Here is a 12,223-nt window from a genome sequence, read left to right as displayed (position 1 = left end):
AATTTCCCTGGCGGCAAACAGCTGTTTGTCCTGGAATGCATTTTGCCACAATTAAACGGGAAACAATGGCGGAGGACAAATCAAAACTCAAAGTTCACACTCTATGAATACTACTGTTGTTGAGTCACAAAATTAAATGTTACAATGTAATAAGCAGCGGGGCCCTGCTCTGCAATTACAGGGCTTAGTTACACTTAGATAACACAACATCTTGTCCTCAGACCAAATGGAGGCGCTGCAGCAGAACCTGACCCAGGCCGTGCTCTGCCAAAAAATATTGCGTCACCTTAGCATTAGCATTAACTAGCGACTCTAGCGACGTTCATACAGACAATAAAAAACAATACTTCACTTAATACAAAAAACACGCCACAACAATCAGTGCGTTTACATGCTGGTAATAATTCGAATCTTGCTTTAGTCGGACTGTGCTCTCTTTCGGGGCAACTGCTGTTATCCGAATATACATGGCAGTGAATAAATCGAATCATTGGCCGAATGCATGTCATATCCGATACGACAGGTGGCGCTGTTTTCATTACATGTAGTGGTGATACAGCCATCTCCGCTTGACCTCTTCACTCTTCATAATGGAGAGAACCCCGCTAGCTTCGGTGGTTGTCGGGGAGCTAGCGCAGAGCAAACAGGGAACTAGCAGCAGTGCTAGCTGGCTACATCAGGGAGCTAGCGGAGACACCCACCGAAGGTCCTGTTGGCTCGTAACCCGACTTTTACGTTTGTTTGTTTCTGCCGGCCGTGACAACTTATCGTCTCTTTCGACTTCCGGGTCACGACCTGGGAGGGAGGGAGGGAGGAGGCGGCGGGATATTGAGCATGCGCACAAACGCATTGTCCAGTTCCGATCCGATTCAGCGTTTACATGCAGCGTTATTCGAATTATCAATCGAATCGAATCGAGTTATCCAGGGGTGTTAATCGGATCGTAGTCGGACCGCAGTTATTCGAATAAAGGTGTTTACATGAACTGGATAATTCGATTTTAGTCGGACTAAGCCAGTTATTCGAATCCATGTAACCGCACTGAATCATTTTACAAACAAATAAAGCCAGCTCAACGCTCACATACTTTTACTAATTATTTACACAAACGTTTGCACACATTTAGACAACTTACCTCCGCAAGCATCCGCCATTACTCTCACGATTTACCACAATCCTTTGCGTTACATATGAAGCACAGTGACACATTTGGAACGCCAGGTGGCACCACTTTCACATTTCGGCTGAATTCAACCTGCATCTTATTCAACTATGTTACAAACGCAGCATTAGGCTTTGCCGTGATTAAACTCGGACTTACTCAAATGCCTTCATGATCATCTCCTGCTCCTCACGGGGAAAACTCACTCGTCCTTTCTTTTAATACACAACACAGAGACGGACTTTTTCGGGGTGACGGATGTCGACAGGTTAAGTCACAGGTTACGCATAGACGGAAGCATCCGCTCATCTTTCAAAATAAAACATTTTACAAACAATTACTTGCTTACATTCATTGGGTCTCTCCAGCCCGGTACCGAGGGACACACGGACCGCTGCTGCTGGCTGGGACCGCCGCTCTAAAAGACACGCCGGCATAACAAACTTTAACACAAAACACACAACTTTAACAACCTAATGGACGCACAGTCCTTAGCAAACACACCGCCGCGATTAGCGCCAACAATTCACACAGACACACAAGGAAATACACCGCACACACGACCTATGAGGCAAAGACACAAAGAGCGGAGCTCCGCAACAGTAGCATCAGCTTACCCAGTGGACAGCACATCAACCAACACGTCGAGCTTTTACACTGCGGGCCGCTCGTTTCCGGTTGTGTGACAACAAAATTATTCCCGCTCACACCAGCAAATACACTTCAGTAGCAAAGTCTACTCAAGTGATTCGTAACCATAGAGGGACACCAAAAAACATTTGCTTTTTCCTTTCTGAGCAGCGAGCGGCAAGGGACTGCACAGGTTATTAGTTTAACACACAATAACAACTTATCCAAAAGACGCTCAGTTGCAATACAGCTTCACACCGCTTGGTGGCGGTGACGCCTCAGTCACTTCTTTAACCTTTGTATGATGTTCTGGTCTGTGGGACCGGCTTTCATTTTTCATCAAAACTAAAACAATAGTGGAACCGAGCGTTTTGTCACGGCGTTTTATAGGAATAACAAAATAACAAAACGATGCTGGTTTGTGAAGCCAAGTCAGCAACTTCTTTATTATCCTACTTTTCACTACCAACATTTCTCCACACCTCTTCTTCCGTTTTCCTCCTTCCAAAATAATAGTTTGGGAAGTTTTTTAATAATAGACACGATACAATAGCATTTTTTTACTTTTTCAAACATTTTCGGCAAAGAACATATACATATATCAGACAGCACACTGATTTATATTACACATATCTATAATACATGCTTAAGTCCAGGAAAGTCCATCTGAGCATTATAGATAAAGTATCAACTACAATCAACCCACAATGATGAACATTACACTTTATTAGTGTGAATAAACAACACACTGACTCTTTAGACATAGTCACACTACTTTCTGTCTATTTCTCATGTCTCTATTCTCAACTAAGAAAACATATTGTCTGAAAGGTAATAAAACAGTACATCATGATGCTCTTTTCTACATTTGGATTTTTTTTATACATGTATTTGTCAGCTTAAAGCAAACATTGTTCTGACAGGGTTAGTGAAGTTCCATATGTGTTCATCATATGACACGTTGGTCTGCAACATTTGCATAAATTGCTTGGAGGTTGCCACGGGCCACTCTGGGCCCGCGGAGTCATGAGGGGTTAGGTGCCTTGCTCAAGGACACTTCGACTTGTAAGCTGCGGGAGCACCGGGGATCGAACCGGGTACCTTGTGGTATCCAGACAACCGCTGATCCTCCTGCGCCACAGCCGCCCCTTCAAAGAAATACTGCTGGTAACACGACTATAAATTACATGCAGTCTCGTTCAGGGGATCTCTGCTGTGTGTGTGTGTTTGGCCTTGTGATATCACTGTGCACATTTGGAGAAAATCTAATTCAAAGTAGGATTTTGGAGTTTCACCTTTAAGGTTCTGCTTTTAAAGCTGTTTGTATATTGGACCATTAGAAAAAATAACAAGTACATTGTCTTTTGAGACGACTTTGCCTTCAATTTTCTACAAACCTGTACAGTAATGTATCAAGGCTATGAGTATAGCAGGCATCGCCCTGAACTACAATCCATTGTCATGTCATTTACAGTTTTAAGGATCTATTTTTAGAGCTGTTTGAATATTGGAAGATTGTGAAATTAGGAATATCATTACTTCGTTTCAGATGGCTTTCAATTCAATTATCCGTTCATCCATCTATCCATCTACACCAGGGGGGTCAAACGCATGCTAGTGAAGGGGTCGCATGCTGCCCATTTTCATCTCAAGTGGGCCAGACCAGCAAAATCACAGCATAACTTATAAATAACAACAATATTTCTTTGTGTTTAAATCATTGGTGAAGGTTTTGGGATGATAAACTCTATTTTAAGGTCTTTCAACAATTAACTAAAAACATAACAACCAAACATTCAGACATCAGCCGTCTCTGTCTGGCTCTCCTCTGCAGATTCTCTTGCTTTATGACGCCGCTTTCATGACATGATCCATTTTACAACTTCCAATACAATAATAGCAGCGCTCTCATCAATAGAGACTGTGGAACAGTGGTTTGAATGTTGGACTTACAAGCACAGGGTCAGAGGTTTGAATCCCTGGTCTGTAAATTATGACTTCAAAATATTTTTTTTCTTCTGTTGGACTAGACACCCTGGCGGGCCGGATCCAGTTTGACACCCCTGGTTTACACTATTCAAGATTACAAGAGAGACCATCTTACCCTGCACCCCTCCAGATCACCACCATGTCCAGTCTAAAGGGGAAAAGAATGCACTTATTATTCATTTGAGGTGTTTTTGTTACTACCGCTTCGCTCCGTGGTCCAACATCTCGGCCGGCATGCGGAGGCACCACAGTGTCCGCACAACTTTTAACAAAGTAGATAGAAAACTGCTCTGGATTTCCACATTAGACTTCTCCAGGAATTTAAATAGAAAAGCCCTGAATTTTAAACTTAGATTTCAATTGCATTTTGACATTATTTTAGAATAAAGAATTTGATATTTGATTTGAATCAGACATTGTATTAAATAAATAGTGGATTTTAACTTTACTTCCTGTTTGAGGCCGCTGGTGGATATTTCCCCTTCCTTCCTTTAATCCCACCATGTGTTTTTAAGGAGTTTATCCTGAACTTAAAGTCAGCAGCTGTTGGACCTGCTGCTCTTCATCTTCTTCATCATAGTATTCAGCGCCCTTTCAGCCTGGTTTACTTATTCTGTCAACATTTGTTTTATTTTCATGACCTCTATATTTCATCTGAAAGAGGGTTTGTTAAACTGCCAGAACAATATATTGGTCAAAGATGCTCAAGAAATGATGAGCCAAACAAAGAGACACGTGGGCATTTAGCCCAATAAAATACCTTTACAACATTATGGAACATAATAACACATGAATTAGAAGAATGCAAACCGAATAAATATATATTTTTTCTGTACATTTATCAAACATTTTATTTTGACAAAAACGAATGAATAAATAATATTAAATGAATTCTCATCTTATGAGGAAGACGTTTGAACCTGTGAATAAAAAGAATAAAATAAATACATAATTGTACACAATAGTTTTTATGTAGTCACGTGATGTTGCAGTAAAGTGCTGTCATTCATTTTCACACCAGCTCAAGCCCTCAGAGACTCGCACACTCAACCATTTAGCAGCTGACGTCAGTGAGTCCCTGAGGGTTCAGAGCTTGAGTTTTAGGGTGGAGATTGGGATTGGGCCCACCTCTCTCCAACACATTGAGGCGGCTACGCAACAGGGGAGGGTACCTAGGAGAAACATGAAAAATTACCATCCGATCCCTTTCATCTCCACACTCTCCCCAGCCTCCAGAACCCTCAATATGAGGGCCAAAAATAATTTTAAAAGCACACAAGATCGGGGGCAATCACTTTCGGATTTTAAAACTACAGCGGCTTTTAGACGTAACAAAAATCTAAAAGACCTCCTGGTACATTCTTCCCTGGGCGGGAAACAGAAAAAGGAAAAACATGCAGGATATTTTAGAAACACTAAATTTATGGTAAATACATACACTCACCAGAGCGCACCAATCCTGCATGTCACCAGACCTGATTCTCGAAATCAATTGTATTGCATAGAATGTCGGGTTTGTGCGAAATTGTACATCGGCCAAACCAGGAATAGCTTAATTGCAAGATTAAAACAACAATTACACTTGATTCAGAGAACCCCAAAAAATACTTAACCTCTAACCCTAACCCTTAACCCCTTAACCCTAGACCATAACCCAAAAATACATAATGTCGCATGAATGAAATCAAGACATAAATGGTGTTAACTATCATACATTATTTTAGTTTATTAGAAATATGTTTTGTATTGAATTGTTCAAGAGTAATTTTCAAAAAAAAAAAATAATTTCGCTGTATATTCTTTTGGTTCTACATTTGCTCCAAAAACAGAAGAAAGAATCTGTCGTTTCTTACCGCACGTGAACGCAGCACACGAATAGTTTCTGCCGGATCCTCTTCTGCGCCTGCGCGGTTCTCGTGGAACCCCGGAAGCAAACACGGTTGTTGTTTTTTTCGTCAAGCGGTCGACTGTCAAAAGGTGAGGCAGCTAAAACAACAACAACCCCGAACCCACAGCTTCGGGCCGCGGCGGTGAACACGGAGTCGTTTCTGTGCGGGTCGACCGGAAGCCAGAAACCTCGGGTTCGAGTCCCAGCATGGACAGCACGGCGCTGGAGCTCGATGCCGTCAAATTTGCCAAAACAGCCGTCACCCACGACCAGAGTGGCAAATACCACGAGGCCGTGTTCTATTATAAGGTTAGGCGTTTAGCTTTCATTTAACTCAACCTGTTGTGAATTTATTTTTGTTTTTGTTTTACTGTTTACATTGTAACCTAGTAAACAACCAGTGTTGGTCTTTTGTTTTTCTTTTTCATGAGAGAACTACACTGCAATTACTATTGACGTCTTGGAGTTATGAGAAGCATTTAGCTATCGTATGTCTTTAATAATGTTGTGTTTTTTTTCTTCTTCTTTCATTAGGTTATAATTCAGTTTACATTGTGAGCTCCGCTGGTTAAAGATCCTCCTACTTCTTAACTAGATTGTTGTACAACAATAACATTTACTGTCTGACACCTGTCTGTATATTTTTTTTAATCCTTTTTTAAAATATATATATATATATATATATATATCGGATATATATATATATATATATATATATATATATATATATATATATATATATAGTGATATTTTTCATATATATTTTAAAATATATGTCTTTAATTTATGTATAAATATATATTTATATTGTATGGAAATATATGAATACATATATGTATTATATCTTTAGATATTAACTATATATTTTATTCTATATTTCTATATATATATTATATATATATATATATTACTGTACACTACTTCTCATAGGCATAGACAGGATATTTATTTTGCAATCAATATTTAACATTTAATTTTATGTTATATTTTTACATATTATGTATTGTAGGCCTTTATTAACCTTTGCACTACTTCATGTCTATGTTTAACTTGTATGATTTTCAGTGTATATATTGAATTATTTAGTATTTTGCAATTTATATTTAGTATTGTTGAAGTCTGAGATCGTAGACATTAGTTTTCAGCCTCTGTCTCTCTGTAGTTGTTGTGCATATATTATTAATAATAAATAAGTGGTATTCCTCACCACAGGAGGCCGCCCAGGCCCTGATCTATGCCGGCATGGCGGGGTCCAAACTGGAAGGGATCCAGGACAAAGTGAACGAGTACCTGGATCGAGTTCAAGCCCTCCACAACGCCGGTAAGCTCACCCATCGGGTAACTCAGCACATTCACCGTGTTGATCACCACTGAGCCCAGTTATCAGAGGGACTGAGGACCTGGCGTTTTTTGTTTTTTTTTACAGTTTAAACTACGTTCCTGTCAACTTAAAAGCATTTTTTTTTACTTGACCTTTACCTCGGGAATTGTCTGTTTAATTACAAATGTTGCATCAGAGCCACCAAATGTGAATTACCTAATTATCTAAAAGGAGAAGAGGTGACGTGCTTGTGATAAGTACAGTGATTAGTGCGCTTGCATGTGCTTGTGTTTAGTTGCATGTTCTTTTGTTTTTTTTCATTTATTTTTTACTCTCATAAACTCTTCATATTGTTTTTATTTCATATTTTTAATCAACCCAGGGAAAAAAATAGGGTCCATGTGTTTCTTTCTGAAGTCATCCGTTCGTGTCTGGCTATGACGAGCAGGCGCAGAGTTAGCATCAGCTGTGTGCTCGGCCATCGAGTGGTATTTCAGACTGGATAGCTACGATGACGATAGCTCAGTTCACATGACAAACAGCTCATAGCACTTTGGTCATGTCAAGATAACCACGTCTTATCATTCATTTTGCCGTATCGTGCTCACCATTCATTCCAAACCGTAACATTAGCCTAGCTTACAAGCGCAAACGACGTGCCTATTGTTTTGCTTCCTGTTGAGCTACATCCAGTTGAACTACATCCAGTTGAGCTACATCCACTTGAGCTACATCCACTTGAGCTACATCCACTTGAGCTACATCCAGTTGAGCTACATCCGGTTGAACTGCATCCGGTTGAACTGCATCCGGTTGAACTACAACCGGCGTGGTGCTAGTGGGAAAAAAAAAAAAGCGTCAATTTTATTGACGCCGTTAAAATTGGTGTTCATTAACACTGTTAATAATGCGCTAAAATGACAGCACTATTATATATATATATATATATATATATATATATATATATATATATATATATATATATATATATATATATATATATATATATATATATACACACATTTGCAAGCTATGCAAGTATAAACTAAATATACATATAATTTTATATACAGGAACACAAGGTCAAATAAAATGCAACAAAGATGAGCCAGCGTTCCTATCTGTCTCTGTGTATTGTAGTGTCACGGGTTGTCGCTAGGGGAGCCTAGCATGGGGCAGTGCAACAAAAGAGCAGAAAACAAGCACTTCAGATAGTATAAAATAAAAGGGTTATTTTCCGTCCCACCAGCAAGGTAATAAATCCATGAATTTCACCAATCAAAATATCAACAACAAAAAATCCAGTTAACCAACATAAAGCACTCTGGAGGAGAACGTGGTTATTTAACTAACATAAAACTCAACACTGTGATGTCCAGGTTAACAAGGTCCTCTGTGCTGTCCTTTCTGTTCCACCTGGGTGTTGTCTCTCCTTCTGCTTCTCCTCCCTGTGCTCTCTGCTCTGCCCTTTCTTAAGCTTCCCAGCCCTGCCTCAATTAGGTGTCCTAAGCACCTGCAGATGGGTGAGGAATGAGGCAGTCTGGGAGATGTAGTGTTGGTTATGCGTTGGAATGTAGCGCCCCTCCACTACCTGTCCCCTTATGATGCCACAGTATATAATATAATATATATATGTGTGTGTGTGTATGTGTGTGTGTGTGTGTGTGTGTGTGTGTGTGTGTGTGTGGCGTCCCGTGACCTCTGACCTCAGTCAAGGCCCAGCAGAGCGACCCCTTAAAGTCCCGGCAGCATGTGGACCTGGAGCGCGCTCACTTCCTGGTCACGCAGGCCTTCCAGGAAGACGAGAAGGGGAACGCTGACGAAGCCGTGGAGTTGTACACGCAGGCAGTGGAGCTGTGCATAGACACGGTAGTCTCAATATCCCTCTATCTATCTATCTATCTATCCATCCATCCATCTATCCATCCATCCATCCATCCATCCATCCATCCATCCATCCATCCATCCATCCATCCATCCATCCATCCATCCATCCATCCATCTGAACTGCTTTCGCAAAAAAAAGTAGCTACCAAAAAAAAAGGTCACACATACTACGGTTGGAGCTCCTTTAGCTTTGGTTACATTCACTATGGCTTTGTTTCCATAAGCTTCTGCAATGTCACAAGATGTATTTCCATCCAGTGTTGCATTAATTTCTCACATCCTGTGTTGCTGATGGTAGAGTTGTAGAGTACTGCAAAGCTTCTCCAGCACATCAGAGACTCTCACTGGACTCCAGGTCTGGACTCCATGTTGAACATGATGCCTCATGCTGTCTGAACCTCTCTGTCACCATCTGAGCCCCATGAATCCTGCATTGTCATCTTGGAATATGCTCTCTCTCTCTCTCTCTCTCTCTCTCTCTCTCTCTCTCTCTCTCTCTCTCTCTCTCTCTCTCTCTCTCTCTCTCTCTCTCTCTCTGCGCACTTTTTCTTCTGTGTTTCTAGTCTAATGAGACCTCTGACCCGGCGCTGCAGACCAAGCTGAAGCAGCTGGCCCGTCAAGCTTTAGACCGGTGAGATGTTGTTCTCTTTGTTTGAAGGAAGATAACAACAACAACAACAACAACAACAACTTTATTCTCCAGATCAAGTCAAACTAACTTCTCCCCTCTGCTCTTTCAGGGCAGAGGGTCTTAAAGAGTATCAGTCTAGAGCCACTCCAACGGGGCCTCCTGGAGCCAAGCCCAGTTCTGGTCCTGGTCCAGGTTCTGGGGATCCGGTTCGCCAGTTCTTCCCCCTCGGGCCGGACTTCAGCCTCCAAGACCGCCCGCCCCCCCAGCCAGTCCGGGCGGTCCAGTCCAGCGAGCCTCAGGGTCAGCGCTACACGTCCGACGAGATCGAGGTGCTCAGGTGAGACCGGCCCGGTGGTCCAGAACCTTCTTGTCACAAGACCGTTGTCCCAAACTAAAAGTGTGTGTCTCTGCGGCCACGAGGGCTGTTTAATAACGTTCAACACGTGAACATTCTCTCTGTAAAGGTTGACTTTGATAAAGTAAAGCTGAACAAAGTTCAGAAGGGTTAGAACATTCAGGTGACGTCTCATTGGGGCCATTTGAATTTTCTCATGTCCCAAACCATATATTTCACTTGTGTATTACTTATGGTGTTCAATACATCCAGATACAGCAGTTTTGGCCTTTTTCTTCTTCATAAAACAAGCTCTGATTTACAGTTTTGTACCGCTCAGGTTTTGAATTGGTTTAAAGAAAGATAACCGCAGCTTTGGCGCCCCGTGGTGGTGATACTGCTCCGCTGCACCTGAAACCTGTTTCTGTGTCTTGATTTTCCAGGAGCACGTCCACCATCAACGGTATCGCCTTCGTGCCATTCATGAGCGTGGACCTGAGGGAGCGATTCGCCTTTCCGGTCCCTTTCTCGTGAGTTTGCTTTGTATTTATTTGATCAGGTTACAAGTACGAGCTCCACATTTAGAACATTCTCAACAAAACAAACAAACAAACACCTGCGGCATTGAAGGAAAAGCTTAAAGTACCTTTTTAATCCGTGCTTTCAGTGTTTATTGTAACAAAACTGCAAAGTTTTAGTCAGAAATCTGTCAGTTGAAGTTGAAAAGAAACAACAAATGTCTCCAAAATAAACGCATGAGTCGTGATGACGATGCTAAGACATGATTAATTGGCTCTTACATGTACTGAAGGAACAGCAAAATATATAGTTAAATACACTTTGGCTTCATGAGAAGAATTTTTTAGAGAAATAATCACCATAAAATGTTGGAGGCTACATCCTGACAGCAGGAAGCCAGACTGAGCGTCTCAGAGAAAAAGCCAATCAGGAGCCCCGAGCTGCCAGGGCGGCGTTTCTCTCCTCGAGGCTCGTTTCAGTGTAACCGAGTCGATCCGAGCCAGACGGTCTCTGTTCTCATCTGTAGGGACAAAATGGGGAAGCTGGCGCTGTCACCCAAACAGAAGGCTATCTTCTCCCGCTGGGTACGGCCGGACGAGATCTGCAACAACCCGACCATGATCATGTCCGTGTCCAGCTTCAGCATCAAACAGGTGCGTGGTCCGCCGGGCTCTCGGTTCTGAGATGAAGCGATGTAGGAGTAGGAGGCACAGCCAGTAGGGGGTACGAATATATGTGTATATGTATATATTAGGGCTGGGCAAAGTTAAATGAACTGATTAATCGCATGATTTTTCTGCAATTAAATTGCCTTCAAAGTAAAAGGCTCGCCCCAAAATAAATCCAATTAACGAATGATAAAATAAATAACGGCGTTAATCCATTGAAAAGTTACTCGTTAACTTGCCCAGTCCAAATTCGCCGTTTTGAAGCCAAAATAGGTGACCTTTGTGAATCATGTAGATTTTGGGCGGGAATGTATAATCAGTGAACTGCGAACAGGTGCGCATGCCAGAGATCAAGCCGGACGCGTATTTGTCCTCCTTTTTGGGCGTTTCTGAGATCAGACTGTGAGACGCAAAGAAAAGTTGATGTTGGCATCTTCATAAAGAGAACATCTTTGATGTGACGCGTCGAGTCTCGGCCAATCAGCGTTAAGATGTCTACAGCGGCCGTTTCTCAAGATGCGATCTTCTCTGTACTTGATGAGAAAACTCACAACTGAAAGTTGACGTTCTCTGAATACTACTGTTGTTGATTTAATTTTAGGATGTTTTCAGGCGAGAAGTTAGTTAAAAGAAGTTAGTTAAATGCTACGGATCAAAGAAGAAGTGGTTTGTCCCTCACAGGGACCCTTACTACTGAACAGTACCTGTTCAGAAAAAATAAATAAATATATATATATATATTTATATATATATATATATATATATATATATATATATATATATATATATATATATATATATATATATATATATATTTATAAACTATATATCTATGTATGTTAACTTTGTTGTTGCTCCAGAGTGCTGTTATATTGTTGTGGTAACATTACTTTAAAATAAAAGCATGCAATACACTACTTTTTACTTCACTATTGAATTTGGTGCATACTGAGATTTGCCCAGCTTTGCCCAGCCCTAATATATATATATATATATATATATATATATATATATATATATATATATATATATATATATATATATATTTAATATATAATAATATTTATATATATATCTATATATATATATATATATATATATATAGATATATAGATATAGATATATAGATTATATAGATATATAAGTGAGTAAGGATGAAAAGTTGTTTTTTATCCCAATTACATGTGGTTTGAT

General features: G+C 40.6%; 1 protein-coding gene across 2 annotated transcripts in view; it reads left to right on the top strand.

Moving 5' to 3' along the window:
- Positions 1-5,711: 5,711 nt before the first annotated feature.
- The window catches only part of capn7 (calpain 7), a 13,240-nt gene continuing 6,728 nt past the window's right edge, over positions 5,712-12,223 (top strand). For both annotated transcript variants that reach the window (XR_011077154.1, XM_068568830.1), the window contains exons 1-7: positions 5,712-5,978; positions 6,882-6,990; positions 8,702-8,859; positions 9,441-9,508; positions 9,618-9,845; positions 10,286-10,372; positions 10,888-11,014. Coding sequence is in view for 1 of the 2 variants with exons in the window: in XM_068568830.1 (XP_068424931.1) it covers positions 5,877-5,978; positions 6,882-6,990; positions 8,702-8,859; positions 9,441-9,508; positions 9,618-9,845; positions 10,286-10,372; positions 10,888-11,014 (879 nt within the window). In the remaining variant the exon portion in view is untranslated. The remainder of the gene's footprint in view (positions 5,979-6,881; positions 6,991-8,701; positions 8,860-9,440; positions 9,509-9,617; positions 9,846-10,285; positions 10,373-10,887; positions 11,015-12,223) is intronic.

This window comes from Clinocottus analis, unplaced genomic scaffold (assembly GCF_023055335.1).
Source record: "Clinocottus analis isolate CAN_PGR_092001 unplaced genomic scaffold, fCliAna1.0.p SCAF_80, whole genome shotgun sequence".
Classification (NCBI taxonomy): Eukaryota; Metazoa; Chordata; class Actinopteri; order Perciformes; family Cottidae; genus Clinocottus; species Clinocottus analis.
This window is presented reverse-complemented; position numbering and strand designations above follow the sequence as displayed.